We start from the raw sequence: 22,072 nt of genomic DNA on the forward strand, positions 1-22,072 counted from the left end.
ATGGGACAAATATCTACTAAAGCACAAATAAAGTGGATATAAATAATGATAGGCAACTGTAACGCCTTCAACAATGAGAAAACCCCATACCGTATTATAAGTCGGCTATTAATGGCCACGATTGATGATTATACCCTATTGTCTCTTAAAGACAAATATATAAACACATTATGTCCTCGATTTAAATTACTTTTTAAACATAAAAGTAGGTGCAATATATATTTTTAAACTCAAAAAGTTTAGTGACCCCATCAGCGTGATCAGATCCTTGACAAACTCTTAGTCTTCGTCTTTTGTATGAACACAAAATTCATGGATCACACATTTCTCTTTAACTATCTATACGAAAGTTTCTGCACTCATGAATATTAGTATCGGCTGTAATCGACGGGTAACTTTACACTTGTATGTTTGTCTGATGTGTAATTGTGTTTTTCACTGTTGTTTCGTTGCTGTCTGGTGGACAAATACATGAATTCTGCATGTCATCATCAAACACGTGAATAGCTATATATCTGGTAAATCAAACACTTTTTCTTCGCATAGAAAGAACTCTTCATTAATCTGAGCATGGAACGAATACTTTATATCACGAACTATAAATGTGGATACAAAAAATGAAAAACCAAGCGAAATTGTTAATCCCGCATTGCACGACAAAATGTGTTGTATTTAAGTAAGTAGCATGTGTTCTTGGTTGGTTGTAAACACGTAGTAGTCCATAATGCATTGTTGCTCATTTAGTGGATTGGTAAAAAAACCAGGTAACAATAAATTGCGTCACACGTAAATAAACAATTACACGTGCGAGAACATAAGTATGCTAATTCATGCATTTCCATATAAGGTAGTGTTGCTGACCTGAGTAATGATAACATCAAAATTTCTTTTTGACTTTTTTTTAAAGTCATGTGTGTTATGAACATGATGAAGATACATGTAGATGTCACAGTTGTAATGTGGTAATTAATTTTTGCTGTACACGTGTGTTAATGTTTATTTTTTTTACATGATCCTGTTTGTGTTTCAGATTTGCAAATATCATTTTCATTATTAATTAAAAATGTAGTTTCAATAAATTTTAGGGAGGAAACTTGATGGTTCGTGGCATTCCCTCTTAATTAGAAAATAATCTATTATAAATATTCAATCAGAATCCAAATTCAGAGCTGTTTTAAGCTTAAATGTTGTGTCAATACTTGTTCAACTGTTCAGGGTTCGACCTACATTGTATGCAGGAAAATCCAGTTTGCTGTCACTTGACAGCCTCTTGTTTTATTGTTGAAGGCCGTACCGATGCCTATAATTGCTTACATCCACTTCATTTGAACTTAAGTGGATAGTTGTCTCATTGGTAATCATATCTCCTTATTTTAATAAATATACAATGATTTCATTTTCTTTTACAGGATATAATGGCAAGTTGGGATAAGGTAAGTTTTTCTTCTTAAAAGTCATTGTCATGTGACCTATGTCATGTGACCCATGTTGTCTATAAACTGTACATAAAGATACAGGTGTGTAGTATTCTCAGAGTCAGTCAGTGTCATGTGACCTATAAAATGTTTGTCATGTGATCTATGTTGTCTACAAACTGTACATAAAGATACAGGTGTGCAGTATTCTCAGAGTCAGTCAGTGTCATGTGACCTATGTCATGTGACTTATGTTGTCTATAAAATGTACATAAAGATACGATACAGGCGTGCAGTATTCTTAGAGTCAGTCAGTGTCATGTGACCTATGTCATATGACTTATGTTGTCTATAAAATGTACATTAAGATACAGGTGTGTAATATTCTCAGAGTCAGTCAGTGTCATGTGACCTATGTCATGTGACCTATGTTATAAAGATACAGGCGTGCAGTTTTCTCAGGGGGGAGAACAGGAGAAATCAAAATGACTACAGTGAACAGAATTTCAATATACAAAATTCCAGGAGACAAAAAAAAAAGAAACGTAAGATATTGTAGGACATTCACAACTCTTTAAGTCGAAGAGAATCTGGCAACGCCATGGAAAAAAATGAAAAACAATCAAAATTCGACGGTCTACATTAGTCATTTCAGGGCCTTTTATAGCTGTTGAAGGCTGTACAGGTACCTATAGTTGTTATTTTCTGTGTCATTATGTCTATTTTGTAGAATTGTCTCATTGGCAATCATACCACATCTTCTTTTTATATTCATAACATTACATAAAAAACTAAGGACCGAGCAACACAAACCTCAACAAAAACTTAGGCTGATCTCCAAACTGATGCATAATACAATTGTCTACAGACTTTTCTAAAAAAAAAAATCTGAAATTATACACAACAATTTCACTCCTTCTTGGTAATCACTGTATTTGGTATAAACTGTTGAAACTGTAAAAATGTAGCTTGTTAAATTCAATTATTACATTTATGATACATTTGTATGTTCTAGAGGAAAATAGATTTGTTTTGCTTACAGAAACTTCTTACAGCTGCAGAAAATGGGAATATAAAAAAGGTAAAATTATGTGTAAAGAACAGAGCTAACTTGGAATGTAGAGATCGTAAAGTAAGTGAAGTAAACTGTTTAGCACATATAAAGTTATTTATTATATAGTACAAATTATATGAATCAGTCAAATATTACTCTTGTTTATGTTCAGCGATTCAATGTTAATTTTTGGTTATTGCAAAAAATCTTGTCTCAAAATATTAAGAAACATCATCACACAACCTGAATGTAGATAGAACTCTTGTATTCAACAAAAACAGTGTGAAACATCATTACACACCACCAAAATATACAGCTCCTGTATTCAACACCAATACCCAAGTAAAAAAGTGAAAAACCACATTAAGTACATGAAGTAGTAGAAGAATGCCATGGCCAGACGAAAAGACACACAACAGCCACAAACAAACATGACATACTTCATTACACCAATGAATACCACTCCAGTCTGTATGTCAGAAAGTTTGCTGTCTGATACTTCATAACTGCATACAACTGAAATATTGTGATTTACTTCATTACACTGATGAATACCACTTCAGTTTGTATGTCAAAGGGTTGCTGTCTGATACTTCCTTACTGTTTACAACTGAAATATTGTGATTTACTTCATTACACTGATGAATACCACTCCAGTTTGTATGTCAAAGGGTGGCTGTATGAAACTTCCTTACTGTATACAACTGAAATATTGAAATTTATTTTTTTATACTTTATGACACTTAAGATACACTTTCATGGTATTCTACAAAAAAAATACATAAATATTGCATCATCATGACACAAGACATGACACATGATCATACAACAATCATTTACCACTTCTGTATTAAACATGACATGTGACACCACATCATACAACATTCATTTACCACTCCTGTACTGAACATGACATGTGACACCTGATCATACAACATGCCTTTACTACTCCTGTACTGAACATGACATGTGACACCTGATCATATAACATGTGACATAGCAATGACACTCTTATAGTCAAAACCAACATGTGACATAGCAATGACACTCTTATAGTCAACACCAACATGTGACATAGCAATGACACTCTTATAGTTAACACCAACATGTGACTTAGCAATGACACTCTTATAGTCAACACCAACATGTGACATAGCAATGACCCTCTTTACCTCAACACCAACCTATGACATAGCAATGACACTCTTATACTCAACACCAACATGTGACATAGCAATGTCACTCTTATAGTCAACACCAACATGTGAAATAGCAATGACACTGTTTACCTCAACACCAACATGTGACATAGCAATGACACTGTTATAGTCAAAACTAACTTTTGATATAGCAATGACATTCTGATAGTCAACACCAACATGTGACAGCAATGACACTCTTATAGTCAACACCAACATGTGACATAGCAATGACACTGTTTATCTCAACACCAACATGTGACATAGCAATGACACTCTTATAGTCAAAACTAACTTTTGACATAGCAATGACATTCTGATAGTCAACACCAACATGTGACGGCAATGAAACTCTTATAGTCAACACCAACATGTGACATAGCAATGACACTATTTACCCCAACACCAACATGTGACATACAAATGACACTCTACCTCAACACCAACATTTGACATAGCAATGGCACTGTTTACCTGAACACCAACATGTGACATAGCAATGACACTGTTTATCTCAACACCAACATGTGACATAGCAATGACACTCTTATAGTCAAAACTAACTTTTGACATAGCAATGACATTCTGATAGTCAACACCAACATGTGACGGCAATGACACTCTTATAGTCAACACCAACATGTGACATAGCAATGACACTATTTACCCCAACACCAACATGTGACATACCAATGATACTCTACCTCAACACCAACATTTGACATAGCAATGGCACTGTTTACCTGAACACCAACATGTGACATAGCAATGACACTCTTATAGTCAAAACCAACATGTGACATAGCAATGACACTCTGATAGTAAACACCAACATGTGACATAGCAATGATACTCTTATAGTCAACACCAACATGTCATTTAGCAATGACACTATTATACTCAATACTAACATGTGACATAGCAATGACACTCTTATAGTCAACACCATTATGTGACATAGCAATGACACTCTTTACCTCAACACCAACGTGTGACATACCAATGACACTCGACCTCAACATCAACATTTGACAGAGCAATGACACTGTTTACCTCAACACCAACATGTGACATAGCAATGACACTATTATAGTCAAAACTAACTTTTGACATATCAATGACACTCTTATAGTCAACACCAACATGTGACAGCAATGACACTCTTATAGTCAACACCAACATGTCACTTAGCAATGACACTCTTATAGTCAACACTAACATGTGACATAGCAATAACACTCTTATAGTCAACACCAACATGTGACATAACAATGACACGCTTATACTCAACACCAACATGTGACATAGCAATGACACTATTATACTCAACACCAACATGTGACAAAGCATGACACTCTTATACTCAACACTAACATGTGACATAGCAATAACACTCTTATAGTCAACACCAACATGTGACATAACAATGACACTCTTATACTCAACACCAACATGTGACATAGCAATAACACTCTTATAGTCAACACCAACATGTGACATAGCAGTGACACTCTTGTATTCAACACCAGCATGTGACATAGCAGTGACACTCTTATACTCAATACCAACATGTGACATAGCAGTGACACTCTTGTATTCAACACCAACATGTGACATGGCAATGACACTCTTATAGTCAACACCAACATGTGACAAAGCAATGACACTCTTATAGTCAACACTAACATGTGACAAAGCAATGACACTCTTATAGTCAACACCAACATGTGAAATAGCAGATACACTCTTTACCTCAACACCAACATGTGACATAGCAACAACACTCGTATAGTCAACACCAACATGTGACATAGCAATGACATTCTTATACTTAACACCAGCATGTGACGTAGCAGTGACACTCTTATACTCAACACCAACATGTGACATAGCAATGACATTATTACACTCATCACAAACAAGTTACATATCACACTTATAGGCAATGCAAACTTGAAAACTAACTTTTGACATATCAATGACACTCTTATAGTCAACACCAACATGCGACATAGCAATGACACTCTTATAGTCAACACCAACATGTCACTTAGCAATGACACTCTTATAGTCAACACCAACATGTGACATAACAATGACACTCTTATACGCAACAGCAACATGTGACATAGCAATGACACTCTTTACCTCAATACCAACATGTGACATAACAATGACACTCTTATAGTCAACACCAACATGTGACATAGCAATGACACTGTTTATCTCAACACCAACATGTGACATAGCAATGACACTCTTATAGTCAAAACTAACTTTTGACATAGCAATGACATTCTGATAGTCAACACCAACATGTGACGGCAATGAAACTCTTATAGTCAACACCAACATGTGACATAGCAATGACACTATTTACCCCAACACCAACATGTGACATACAAATGACACTCTACCTCAACACCAACATTTGACATAGCAATGGCACTGTTTACCTGAACACCAACATGTGACATAGCAATGACACTGTTTATCTCAACACCAACATGTGACATAGCAATGACACTCTTATAGTCAAAACTAACTTTTGACATAGCAATGACATTCTGATAGTCAACACCAACATGTGACGGCAATGACACTCTTATAGTCAACACCAACATGTGACATAGCAATGACACTATTTACCCCAACACCAACATGTGACATACCAATGATACTCTACCTCAACACCAACATTTGACATAGCAATGGCACTGTTTACCTGAACACCAACATGTGACATAGCAATGACACTCTTATAGTCAAAACCAACATGTGACATAGCAATGACACTCTGATAGTAAACACCAACATGTGACATAGCAATGATACTCTTATAGTCAACACCAACATGTCATTTAGCAATGACACTATTATACTCAATACTAACATGTGACATAGCAATGACACTCTTATAGTCAACACCATTATGTGACATAGCAATGACACTCTTTACCTCAACACCAACGTGTGACATACCAATGACACTCGACCTCAACATCAACATTTGACAGAGCAATGACACTGTTTACCTCAACACCAACATGTGACATAGCAATGACACTATTATAGTCAAAACTAACTTTTGACATATCAATGACACTCTTATAGTCAACACCAACATGTGACAGCAATGACACTCTTATAGTCAACACCAACATGTCACTTAGCAATGACACTCTTATAGTCAACACTAACATGTGACATAGCAATAACACTCTTATAGTCAACACCAACATGTGACATAACAATGACACGCTTATACTCAACACCAACATGTGACATAGCAATGACACTATTATACTCAACACCAACATGTGACAAAGCATGACACTCTTATACTCAACACTAACATGTGACATAGCAATAACACTCTTATAGTCAACACCAACATGTGACATAACAATGACACTCTTATACTCAACACCAACATGTGACATAGCAATAACACTCTTATAGTCAACACCAACATGTGACATAGCAGTGACACTCTTGTATTCAACACCAGCATGTGACATAGCAGTGACACTCTTATACTCAATACCAACATGTGACATAGCAGTGACACTCTTGTATTCAACACCAACATGTGACATGGCAATGACACTCTTATAGTCAACACCAACATGTGACAAAGCAATGACACTCTTATAGTCAACACTAACATGTGACAAAGCAATGACACTCTTATAGTCAACACCAACATGTGAAATAGCAGATACACTCTTTACCTCAACACCAACATGTGACATAGCAACAACACTCGTATAGTCAACACCAACATGTGACATAGCAATGACATTCTTATACTCAACACCAGCATGTGACGTAGCAGTGACACTCTTATACTCAACACCAACATGTGACATAGCAATGACATTATTACACTCATCACAAACAAGTTACATATCACACTTATAGGCAATGCAAACTTGAAAACTAACTTTTGACATATCAATGACACTCTTATAGTCAACACCAACATGCGACATAGCAATGACACTCTTATAGTCAACACCAACATGTCACTTAGCAATGACACTCTTATAGTCAACACCAACATGTGACATAACAATGACACTCTTATACTCAACAGCAACATGTGACATAGCAATGACACTCTTTACCTCAATACCAACATGTGACATAGCAATGACACTCTTATACTCAACACCAACATGTGACATAGCAATGACACTCTTATAGACAACACCAACATGTGACGTCACATATCACTGACACCCTTTACCTCAACACCAACATGTGGCGTAGCAGTGACACTCTTATACTCAACACCAGCATGTGACGTAGCAGTAACACTCTTATACTCAACACACATATGTATGTGACATAGCAGTGACACTCTTATACTCAACACCAACATGTGAAATAGCAATGACACTCTTCTACTCAACACCAACATGTGACGTTGCATTGACACTATTATACTCAACAGCAACATGTGACATAGCAATGACATTATTACACTCATCACAAACAAGTGACTATCACACTAATATGCTATGCAAACTTGAAAAAAATAAACATGGCTTATTGCAGTTCTTTACTTATACTCACCACAAACATACACTATTGCTATATTACCCTTATACTCACAACAAACATACACCATTGCTATATTACCCTTATACTCACCACAAACATACGCCATTGCTATATTCCCCTTATACTCACCACAAACATACACCATTGCTATATTACTCTTATACTCACTACAAACATTCACCATTGCTATATTACCCTTATACTCACAACAAACATACACCATTGCTATATTACCCTTATACTCACAACAAACATACACCATTGCTATATTACCCTTATACTCACCACAAACATACACCATGATTGCTATATTACCCTTATACTCACCACACACATACACCATTGCTATATTACCCTTATACTCACCACAAACAAACACCATTGCTATATTACTCTTATACTCACTACAAACATTCACCATTGCTATATTACCCTTATACTCACAACAAACATACACCATTGCTATATTACCCTTATACACACCACAAACATACACCATTGCTATATTTCCCTTATACTCACAACAAACATACACCATTGCTATATTACCCTTATACTCACCACAAACATACACCATTGTTATATTACCCTTATACACATCACAAACATACACCATTGCTATATTACCCTTATACTCACATCAAACATACACCATTGCTATATTACCCTTATACTCACAACAAACATTCACCATTGCTATATTACCCTTATACTCACCACAAACAAACATTATTGCTATATTACCCTTATACTCAGTACAAACATACACCATTGCTATATTACCCTTATACTCACTACAAACATACACCATTGCTATATTACCCTTATACTCACCACAAACATTCACCATTGCTATATTACCCTTATACACATCACAAACATACACCATTGCTATATTACCCTTATACTCACCACAAACATACATCATTGCTATATTACCCTTATACTCACTACAAACATACACCATTGCTATATTACCCTTATACTCACTACAAACATACACCATTGCTATATTACCCTTATACTCACCACAAACATACACCATTGCTATATTACCCTTACACTCACCACAAACATACACCATTGCTATATTACCCTTATACTCACCACAAACATACACCATTGCTATATCACCCTTATACTCACCACAAACATACACCATTGCTATATTACCCTTATACTCACCACAAACATACACCATTGCTATATTACCCTTATACTCACCACAAACATACACCATTGCTATATTACCCTTATACTCACCACAAACATACACCATTGCTATATTACCCTTATACTCACCACAAACATACACCATTGCTATATTACCCTTATACTCACCACAAACATACACCATTGCTAGATTACCCTTATACTCACCACAATCATACACCATTGCTTATTACCCTTATACTCACCACAACCATACACCATTGCTATATTACCCTTATACACACCACCAACATACACCATTGCTATATTACCCTTATACACACCACAAACATACACCATTGCTATATTACCCTTATACTCACCACAAACATACACCATTGCTATATTACCCTTATACTCACAACAACACATATGATATGAAGCAGCTGGTAGACACCCAACATTTTACACGGTTATACTACTAAATATTTTATAAGTTTTGATCATTATTTTGAATCAACACAAAATACTGTTAATCAGACAAGTTTAATGGACAGCACATATTTGTTAGAATTATATAAAGTGGGGTCTCATTTTATTCGTAACACAGAACTGAATCAGATAGCTAAGGTTTTATTTTGTTTCCTGATGAAAAATTATTTTGTAAACATCTGATTTTGATGAGAAGTTGATGAGAACAAGTTGTGTTAACATCATTAGTTGGATAATGTTAATTCTACAGATCTCATGTAAAACATCTTTTAAAAATAACAAATACTTGACAGAATTATATAAAGTGGGGTCTTAGTTTTCTTGTCTCTTCGTACTGAATCAGAAAATATAACTTGTTTTGATGTTTCTTGAAAAAAATATTTTTTTTAAAAACTGTTGATCATTCTACGTAATCATTGTTTATCAGACAGATTTAATGGACAACAAATATTTGATAGAATTATATAAAGTATTTTAATGAGAAGTTGATGAGAACGAGTTGTGTTAACATCTTTAGTTAGATAATATTAATTCTACAGATCTCATGTTAAACATCTTTTAAAAATAACAAATACTTGACAGAATTATATAAAGTGGGTTCTCATTTTTCTTGTCTCTTCGTACTGAATCAGAAAATATAACTCGTTTTAATGTTTCTTGAAAAAAGTTTTTTTTTTAACTTTGATCATTCTACGTAATCATTGTTAATCAGACAGATTTAATGGACAACAAATATTTGATAGAATTATATAAAGTGGGGTCTCATTTTAATTGTCTTGTCCAGCTGAGTCCATTGATATAAATATTGTTTTTGTTTCTAGAAAAAAGTTTTTTTTTAACCGGACATTTCTGATGGAAGTTCTGACATCTCACAATAAAACATGTTGTTTATTTGTTGTTTATGTAGAATATAAATAAAAGTGTGACTGGTCATTTTATTCAGTTTTGACCACTGATTCATGTGATATATATTTTGTTTATATTTATTACACAACATTGTCCAGTTTATGACACAAGTTTTGATGTCCGTTATATGTTGATATTACAGTTTGGAAGGACACCATTAACGTCAGCGGCTGTGGGAGGAAACCTGGAGGTGGTGACTTACCTGGTCACTCACGGCAGTCAGTTAGACGCTGCATCCAAGGTAATGATAGATATAATCACCTTACTCTGACCAAACATCACTTTATACAGAATCTACACAAAATCATGTTGTTAATCAGACAGGTTTAATGGAAAACAAATATTTGTTAGAATTATATAAAGTGGGGTCTCATTTTATTCGTAACACAGAACTGAATCAGATAGTTAAGGTTTTATTTTGTTTCCTGACGAAAAATTATTTTGTTAACATCTGATTTTAATGAGAAGTTGATGAGAACAAGTTGTGTTAACATCATTAGTTGGATAATGTTAATTCTACAGATCTCATGTAAAACATCTTTTAAAAATAACAAATACTTGACAGAATTATATAAAGTGGGGTCTTATTTTTCTTGTCTCTTCGTACTGAATCAGAAAATATAACTTGTTTTAATGTTTCTTGAAAAAAAGTTTTTTTTTAACTTTGATCATTCTACTGAATCAACATAAAATCATGTTGTTGATCATACATGTTAAATGGTCAACAAATACTTGTTTGACTTATATAAAGTGAGGGTTGCTATTATTTGACTTGTTACACTTATATAATTTAGAGTTTATTATTTTTTTACCTGTTTTGTTTCACTGAATTAGAAAATATGCATTGAATTTATATATCAATCTACCATTTAATAGTTTATACACTAATATAATTGAATATTTTCTTACCCGATGTTATATTTCTTACATTTGGTAAATTGTTTGACTCCTCTCATGATTTTGTTATCACACACCATAAACATGTTTATATTTTTATATTGTTATAGAATGGACAAACAGCTTTACATCATGCTGCTGAGTTTGGACAGATTGATGTAACAAAATGTTTAATAGATCAAGGATGCAGTCCTTGGGTGAAATCAAAACAGGTAACATTCAGTTTTATTCTTATTAGATAGATAGTTATTTTATTCTCTAAAAACTAAATACAAGTCAACTGAGGAAGTACAATTACAATATAAATACAAATACAATAGTTGAGGGTAAACAGCTGCAGATAAAATATAATAAAGTACAACTTTATGATGAAATACCTGTATAATAAACAGGTTAAACTAAATATGAAGAAATCAGTCTGTGCTTAACGTTTACATGGAGGGACTAACCTTTCTATTAATACACTTAATGAATGAACACAGTTTTCTTAAGGAGGCTTACGGGTATAAGATTTTCAGAAAAAAATTAAACAATAATTTTTCATTACAAATTTCATTTATTACCTTAAGTAGTAATTACTTTATCATTATGGTTTTTCATCATTTTCTACATTTGAAAATGCCTGTACCAAGTCAGGAATATGACAGTTCTTGTCCATTCGTTTTTGATGCGTTTTGTTTTTTGATTTTGCCATGTGATTATGGACTTTCCAAATTGATTTTCCTCTGAGTTCAGTATTTTTGTGATTTTACTTTTTATGGTACAAGAATCATTCCAAAAAATCAATTCTTGTTGGCCTCAGGTGACTTTTAAAATGTAGATATCATTGAAAAAGCTCCAAATTATTTCCCTTTGGTGCAAAAATGCCATTTTTAACCGGATTTTTGTGACAAAAATTTCGGTTACTGATTTGGGGATGTACGGCGGGCGGCCAGTCCGGCGGGCGGGCGTCAATCAAATGTTGTCCATGCATTAACTCATGAACCGTTCAACCAAAGCTTTTAAAATTTTAATATGTTGTTACTGACAAGTAAATGAAGGTCAAGTTCAATAATAGCAATTTTGACTTTTACAGTTCAGGAGTTATGGTTCTTGAAAGATTGAAAAATGGAGTTTCCAGTCGTGTCCATGCATTTACGCATGAACTGTTCTACCAAAGCTTCCCAAATTTTAATATGTTGTTACTGATGACAAAATGGAGGTCAAATTCAATAATGACGATTTTGACTTTTACCGTTCAGGAGTAATGGTTCTTGAAAGATTAAAAAATGGAGTTTCCAGTCATGTCCGTGCATTTACGCATGAACTGTTCTTCCAAAGCTGCCCAAATTTTAATATGTTGTTACTGATGACAAAATGGAAGTCAAGTTCAATTATGACGATTTTGACTTTTACCGTTCAGGAGTAATGGTTCTTGAAAGATTGAAAAATGGTGTTTCCAGTCGTGTCCGTGCATTTTCTCATGAACCATTCAACCAAAGCTTTTGAAATTGTTATATGTTGTTACTGATGACAAAATAGAGGTCAAGTTCAATTATGACAATTTTGACTTTTACCGTTCAGGAGTAATGGTTCTTGAAAGATTGAAAAATGGTGTTTCCAGTCGTGTCCGTGCATTTTCTCATGAACCATTCAACCAAAGCTTTTGAAATTGTTATATGTTGTTACTGATGACAAAATATAGGTCAAGTTCAATAATGACGATTTTGACTTTTACTGTTCAGGAGTAATGGTTCTTGTGATATTGCCAGGACACAAATAAATGTTAATAAATCCGGTTTGCTGTTGTTGTGACAGCCGCATTAAAATAGAAATATCTTAAATTTACTCATTGGCAACCTATATTTTTTATTGTTGTTTTCGAAAAAGCTGTACATAAACTAAATAACTGTAAAATTTAAGCGATTTCTGTAATTTAGTTCTTTTTTTATTTCGATATTACAACTATTTCCACTATTAGGTCAACAGAAAAAAGGACATTAACAAAAATGTATACTTCTTTCGAAGGCAGATTGTGAGCGTAAATGAACGGTGACCCCATTTTTTTTAAATTAAAAAAATGATTTAGACCCGCGAGCCCCCTTAAAACTGAATATTTTTTGTCCAGCCTGCAACTTTAATCTCAGAAAGCTCGGCATAGGGATAGTGATCAAGCAGTGGCGGAGGCGTTAGCTAACTTCTTAAAAGCTTTATATTTTAGAAGGAGGAAGACCTTGATGCTTCATACTGTGTATATGGATGCCTCATGTCACGAAGTTTCAGCCAGTCACATGTCCAATGTCCTTGACCTCATTTTCATGGTTCAGTGACTACTTGAAAAAAAAAATGTTTGTAATGTTAAATTATCTTTTATCAGTAAAAGTATAACTATATTTGGTATGTGCGTACCTTGCAAGGTCCTCATGCCAGTCAGACAGTTTTCACTTGACCTCAACCTACCAACACATCTAATACCAATCCTACATACTGACACAACTACCATCTCATCATACTCTACCAACACACCCTACACCAATCCTACACTACTGATACAACAACCATCTCATCATACATCACCAACACACTTAACACCAATCCTACATTACTGACACAACTACCATCTCATCATACTCCACTAAAACACCTAACACCAATCCTACACTACTGATACAACTACCATCTCATCATACTCTACCAACTCACCTAACACCAATCCTACACTACTGACACAACTACCATCTCATCATACTCTACCAACACACCCTACACCAATCCTACACTACTGATACAACAACCATCTCATCATACATCACCAACACACTTAACACCAATCCTACATTACTGACACAACTACCATCTCATCATACTCCGCCAACACACCTTACACTAATCCTACACTACTGACACAACTACCATCTCATCACACTCCACCAACACACCTAACACCAATCCTACACTACTGACACAACTACCATCTCATCATACTCCACCAACACACCTAACACCAATCCTACACTACTGACACAACTTCCATCTCAACACACATCACCAACACACCTAACACCAATCACACATTACTGACACTACAACCATCTCATCATACTCTACCAACACATCTAACACCAATCCTATATTACTGACACAACTACCATCTCATCATACTCTGCCAACACACATGTCACTAATCCTACACTACTGACACAACTACCATCTCATCATACTCTACCAACACATCTAACACCAATCCTACATTACTGACACAACTACCATCTCATCATACTCCACTAAAACACCTAACACCAATCCTACACTACTGATACAACTACCATCTCATCATACTCTACCAACTCACCTAACACCAATCCTACACTACTGACACAACTACCATCTCATCATACTCTACCAACACACCCTACACCAATCCTACACTACTGATACAACAACCATCTCATCATACATCACCAACACACTTAACACCAATCCTACATTACTGACACAACTACCATCTCATCATACTCCGCCAACACACCTTACACTAATCCTACACTACTGACACAACTACCATCTCATCACACTCCACCAACACACCTAACACCAATCCTACACTACTGACACAACTACCATCTCATCATACTCCACCAACACACCTAACACCAATCCTACACTACTGACACAACTTCCATCTCAACACACATCACCAACACACCTAACACCAATCCTACACTACTGACACAACTTCCATCTCAACACACATCACCAACACACCTAACACCAATCCTACATTACTGACACTACAACCATCTCATCATACTCTACCAACACATCTAACACCAATCCTACATTATGACACTTCAACCATCTCATCATACTCCACCAACACACCTAACACCAATCTTACACTACTGACACAACTACCATATCATCATACATCACCAACGCACCTAACACCAATCCTACATTACTGACACTACAACCATCTCATCATACTCTACCAACATACCCTACACCAATCCTACACTACTGACACAACTACCATCTCATCAGACTCCACCAACACACCTAACACCAATCCAACACTACTGACATAACTACCATCTCATCATACTCCACCAACACACCTAACACCAATCCTACACTACTGACACAACCATCTCATCAAACTCTACCAACACACCCTACACCAATCCTACATTACTGACACAACTACCATCTCATCATACTCTACCAACTCACCCTACACCAATCCTACATTACTGACACATCTACCATCTCATCATACTCCACCAACACACCCTACACCAATCATATACTACTGACACAACAACCATCTCATCATACTCCACCAACACACCCTACATCAATCATATACTACTGACACAACAACCATCTCATCATACTCTACCAACTCACCCTACACCAATCCTACACTACTGACACAACTACCATCTTATCATACTCCATTAACACACCTAACACCAATCCTTCACTACTGACACAACTACCATCTTATCATACTCCACCAACACACCTAACACCAATCCTACACTACTGACACAACTACCATCTCATCAAACTCCACCAACACACCTAACACCAATCCTACACTACTGACACAACTACCATCTTATCATACTCCATTAACACACCTAACACCAATCCTTCACTACTGACACAACTACCATCTTATCATACTCCACCAACACACCTAACACCAATCCTACACTACTGACACAACTACCATCTCATCAAACTCCACCAACACACCTAACACCAATCATATACTACTGACACAACAGCCATCTCATTATACTCCACCAACACACCCTACACCAATCATATACTACTGACACAACTACCATCTCATCATACTCTACCAACTCACCCTACACCAATCCTACATTACTGACACAACAACTATCTCATTATACTCCACCAACACACCCTACACCAATCATATACTACTGACACATCTACCATCTCATCATACTCCACCAACACAACTTACACCAATCATATACTACTGACACAACAGCCATCTCATTATACTCCACCAACACACCCTACACCAATCATATACTACTGACACAACAACCATCTCATCATACTCTACCAACTCACCCTACACCAATCCTACATTACTGACACAACAACTATCTCATTATACTCCACAAACACACCCTACACCAATCATATACTACTGACACAACAACCATCTCATCATACTCCACCAACACACCCTACATCAATCATATACTACTGACACAACAACTATCTCATCATACTCTACCAACTCACCCTACACCAATCCTACACTACTGACACAACTACCATCTTATCATACTCCACCAACACACCTAACACCAATCCTACACTACTGACACAACTACCATCTCATCATACTCCACCAACTCACCCTACACCAATCCTACACTACTGACACAACTACCATCTCATCATACTCTACCAACTCACCCTACACCAATCCTACACTACTGACACAACAACCATCTCATCATACTCTATCAACACACCCTACACCAATCCTACACTACTGATACAACTACCATCTCATCATACTCCAACAACACACCTAACACCAATCCTACCCTACTGACACAAATACCATCTCATCATATTTCATCACACACCTAACACCAATCCTACATTACTGACACAACTACCATCTCATCATACTCCACCAACACACCTAACACCAATCATACATTACTGACACAACTACCATCTCATCATACTCCACCAACACACCTAACACCAATCCTACATTACTGACACAACTACCATCTCATCATACTCCACCAACACACCTAACACCAATCCTACTTTACTGACATAACTACCATCTCATCATACTCCACCCACACACCTAACACCAATCCTACATTACTGACACAACTGCCATCTCATTATACTCCACCAACCCACCTAACACCAATCCTACATTACTGACTCAACTACCATCTCATCATACTCCACCAACACACCTAACACCAATCCTACTTTACTGACATAACTACCATCTCATCATACTCCACCAACACACCTAACACCAATCCTACATTACTGACACAACTGCCATCTCATTATACTCCACCAACCCACCTAACACTAATCCTACATTACTGACACAACTGCCATCTCATTATACTCCACCAACACACCTAACACCAATCCTACATTACTGACACAACTACCATCTCATCATACTCCACCAACACACCTAACACCAATCCTACATTACTGACACAACTACCATCTCATCATACTCCACCAACACACTTAACAGCAATCCTACATTACTGACACATCTACCATCTCATCATACTCCACCAACACACCTAACACCAATCCTACTTTACTGACATAACTACCAGCTCATCATACTCCACCAACACACCTAACACCAATCCTACATTACTGACACAACTGCCATCTCATTATACTCCACCAACACACCTAACACCAATCCTACATTACTGACACAACTGCCATTTCATTATACTCCACCAACACACCTAACACCAATCCTACATTACTGACACAACTACCATCTCATCATAATCCACCAACACACCAAACACCAATCCTACATTACTGACACTACAACCATCTCATCATACTCTACCAACACACCCTACACCAATCCTACACTACTGACACAACTACCATCTCATCAGACTCCACCAACACACCTAACACCAATCCAACACTACTGACATAACTACCATCTCATCATACTCCACCAACACACCTAACACCAATCCTACACTACTGACACAACCATCTCATCAAACTCTACCAACACACCCTACACCAATCCTACATTACTGACACAACTACCATCTCATCATACTCTACCAACTCACCCTACACCAATCCTACATTACTGACACATCTACCATCTCATCATACTCCACCAACACACCCTACACCAATCATATACTACTGACACAACAACCATCTCATCATACTCCACCAACACACCCTACATCAATCATATACTACTGACACAACAACCATCTCATCATACTCTACCAACTCACCCTACACCAATCCTACACTACTGACACAACTACCATCTTATCATACTCCACCAACACACCTAACACCAATCCTACACTACTGACACAACTACCATCTTATCATACTCCACCAACACACCTAACACCAATCCTTTACTACTGACACAACTACCATCTTATCATACTCCACCAACACACCTAACACCAATCCTACACTACTGACACAACTACCATCTCATCAAACTCCACCAACACACCTAACACCAATCATATACTACTGACACAACTACCATCTCATCATACTCTACCAACTCACCTTACACCAATCCTACACTACTGACACAACAACCATCTCATCATACTCTATCAACACACCCTACACCAATCCTACACTACTGACACAACTACCATCTCATTATACTCTACCAACTCACTCTACACCAATCCTACTTTACTGACACAACAACAATCTCATCATACTCTACCAACTCACTCTACACCAATCCTACATTACTGACACAACAACCATCTCATTATACTCCACCAACACACCCTACACCAATCATATACTACTGACACAACAACCATCTCATCATACTCCACCAACACACCCTACATCAATCATATACTACTGACACAACAACCATCTCATCATACTCTACCAACTCACCCTACACCAATCCTACATTACTGACACATCTACCATCTCATCATACTCCACCAACACAACTTAACGGTCAACCCACACGTGATGGCGTCCGTAAAATTTACGAAGGGATGATTTCAACTTCACAATTTGGAACTCTTGAATTTTAAGCTTCCCTGTGAGCAGCAACCGTATATCAGGAAAATCATGATAGAAAATGCAAGCACGGGAATATCGTATCAATTGGGAGATATATACCCTGCATGCAAGTGCTGGTGGAATGTTGCTACTTAGAAATGGAGATTCATTCATTCATTCATTCATTCATTCACACAGTTGATCACATGATATGACTGGTATTTGTCCTGGGTTCATTTCTTTAATATGTCCATTAGTGCTTATTTGACCACATGGTGAATACCAAATACAAATAGCAACAGTCCTATAAAAATGATGTGGTGATATAAATTTAAATATATATCAGTTCATTAGTTTAAATACAAATGATAAAATAAAATACAACAGCAAAAAAAAAAAATATTTAAAATTTGTGTTTTCAAAATAGGCACCCTTCAAAATGGTCACCAGTATTTGAATACACGATGTCCTCCGATAATATTCCTTATCATAAGTGATAAATATACCGAGTTTCATAACAATCGGTAAAGAAAATTTCAGGTATCCATTTTAAAATGGCCACCCATAGACGCCATTTTGATTTTTAGAAATGGGTTCATAGCTATAAATGTTTATCATGACTTAAACTAAAACTCTGCAAAGTTTGATGCTTTTATCACCGTCTGAACAATTGTTTCACAAATCGACCTGACTATTATACAGAAGTGTGTTTGCTTTATCTGATTAGATTATTATTTAGATTGTGAAGAATGTGTTCTTCTTATCGTCACATTATGAAGACAACTGCAAACTCTTTATGGAATTATTAGATCATAGGGCTCACTTGAACAAACAGAATGCTAAATCTAGAATTGATCGATAAATCAAAGCTATAGTTTAGGATTTTTACATCAACCAGGCAAATTGACTTTTTTCGACAACTTTATTTGACTCACTAGGATGAAAAATGTTTTGATCCCCCTCAACATTTGTTGATCCGTCTGAGAGTTCAAGCTTACAAACTTGTACAATAAGTGAAGATTTAAAACAAACTCCCATTTTCTCATGTTCTTTATGTTTCTTCATTTTCAAATTACCTCATGTATTTTAAAATATATAGATAAATATCTTTACATTATATTCGAAATAGTCATTTTCGTCGATCTGCCATTGTTATATAATATATTAATTTGATAACAAGATGTATCATGTTTCTATTTAGTTTATAGGTTGTTTTGAACAGTCAAATCCTCACCCTTAATATTTGCCACTGAAAATTAAGAAATAAATATTCACCAATCACTGAAACAATTTGTATTTTAATATCTAAGTGATTTTAGGAAGAATAATTATAAGCCCAATCCATAAGTTGAATTTTAAAATTGGAAAAATAAACAGAAAATAGTTGAATAACCAATGTTCAATTTCATGTCGGAATTATCGAAAAATTTACACTAAGGAATTCCTCAGTGTAATTTACACTAAGGAATTCCTCATAGTACAAATAAAATGCATGACGAAGTAATTTTATTATGGTACGAACTACGAGTATTATTACACACAAGGAGTAGATAAATCAAATTTGACTAAAGATTATTTTAAGTCAGGTGTAATGCACTATATTGTATATCCTAATTCGGACATTTACTAGAAAAAAGTTATATCACAAAATACTGAACTCCGAGGAAAATTCAAAACGGAAAGTCCCTAATCAAATGGCAAAATCAAAAGCTCAAAAATATCAAACGATTGCAGAACAACAGTCATATTCCTAACTTGATACAGGCATTTTCTTATGTAATAATTGTGGATTGAACCTGGTTTTATAGCTAGCTAGACCTCTGACATGTATAACAGTCAAATCAAATTCCATTATATTGATAACGATGCGTGAACTAGACCATCCATTATATAAATACTTTAATTCTTCTGACAATCCCTTGTTGTACGTATCGTTCACTGGTGTGTTATCCAAATGTTTAAATCAAAAGTATTGTGTCTCCTGAAACATGTGTTTTGACTCCTTAGTTATTACAGGAAGATTGATTAGTCCATCTTTCCGTTTGAGTGTTTATGGTGACATTTAGAAACGGGCATTGGACTCATGTCATTAAAATAATTATTTTTTATTTTTTTCATTTGTTTGAACAAAAATGTGTTTGCAAACCTCCTTTGAATTTCAATATTCATTTTGTCATTTTAGTCAATATTTATTATGATAATTACAGTGACGATTTTGTATTAAACTTAAATGACTTGTGTAATACATGTATGTTAAATTGATGGAAGAGCAGTTCATCATTGCCTCGTTTTGAATAACTGTGTGCTTCCTGCTCTTCTATTCAATTTAAGTTATGATGTTTAAAAGGCGATGAAATTATTTTAAATTAATGTGATGTAGATATAAAAGCTTAAGAAGGTAAGTAAGATGGTTTTGTTCTATATGTTGCTAGGAAAGATATACTATCACAAAATACTGAAGTCCGAGGAAAATTCAAAAACCAAAGTCCCTAATCAAATGGCAAAATCAAAAGCTCAAAAATATCAAACGAATAGAATACGACGGTCATATTCCTTACTTGGTACGTGTATTTTCTTATGTAATA

The 22,072-nt window shown here is 35.6% G+C and overlaps 1 protein-coding gene across 1 annotated transcript; it reads left to right on the forward strand.

Annotated features, from left to right (window-relative positions):
* The first annotated feature begins 1,415 nt into the window (after nucleotides 1-1,415).
* Nucleotides 1,416-20,349, forward strand: LOC134718291 (poly [ADP-ribose] polymerase tankyrase-1-like). The gene is made up of 5 exons (XM_063580785.1): nucleotides 1,416-1,433; nucleotides 2,431-2,547; nucleotides 10,930-11,028; nucleotides 11,795-11,896; nucleotides 20,227-20,349. Exons 1-5 carry the CDS (start codon nucleotides 1,416-1,418, stop codon nucleotides 20,347-20,349), a joined length of 459 nt encoding a protein of 152 aa, XP_063436855.1.
* The last annotated feature ends 1,723 nt before the right edge of the window (nucleotides 20,350-22,072 follow it).

The sequence above is a fragment of the Mytilus trossulus genome, chromosome 5 (assembly GCF_036588685.1).
Source record: "Mytilus trossulus isolate FHL-02 chromosome 5, PNRI_Mtr1.1.1.hap1, whole genome shotgun sequence".
Lineage (NCBI taxonomy): Eukaryota > Metazoa > Mollusca > Bivalvia > Mytilida > Mytilidae > Mytilus > Mytilus trossulus.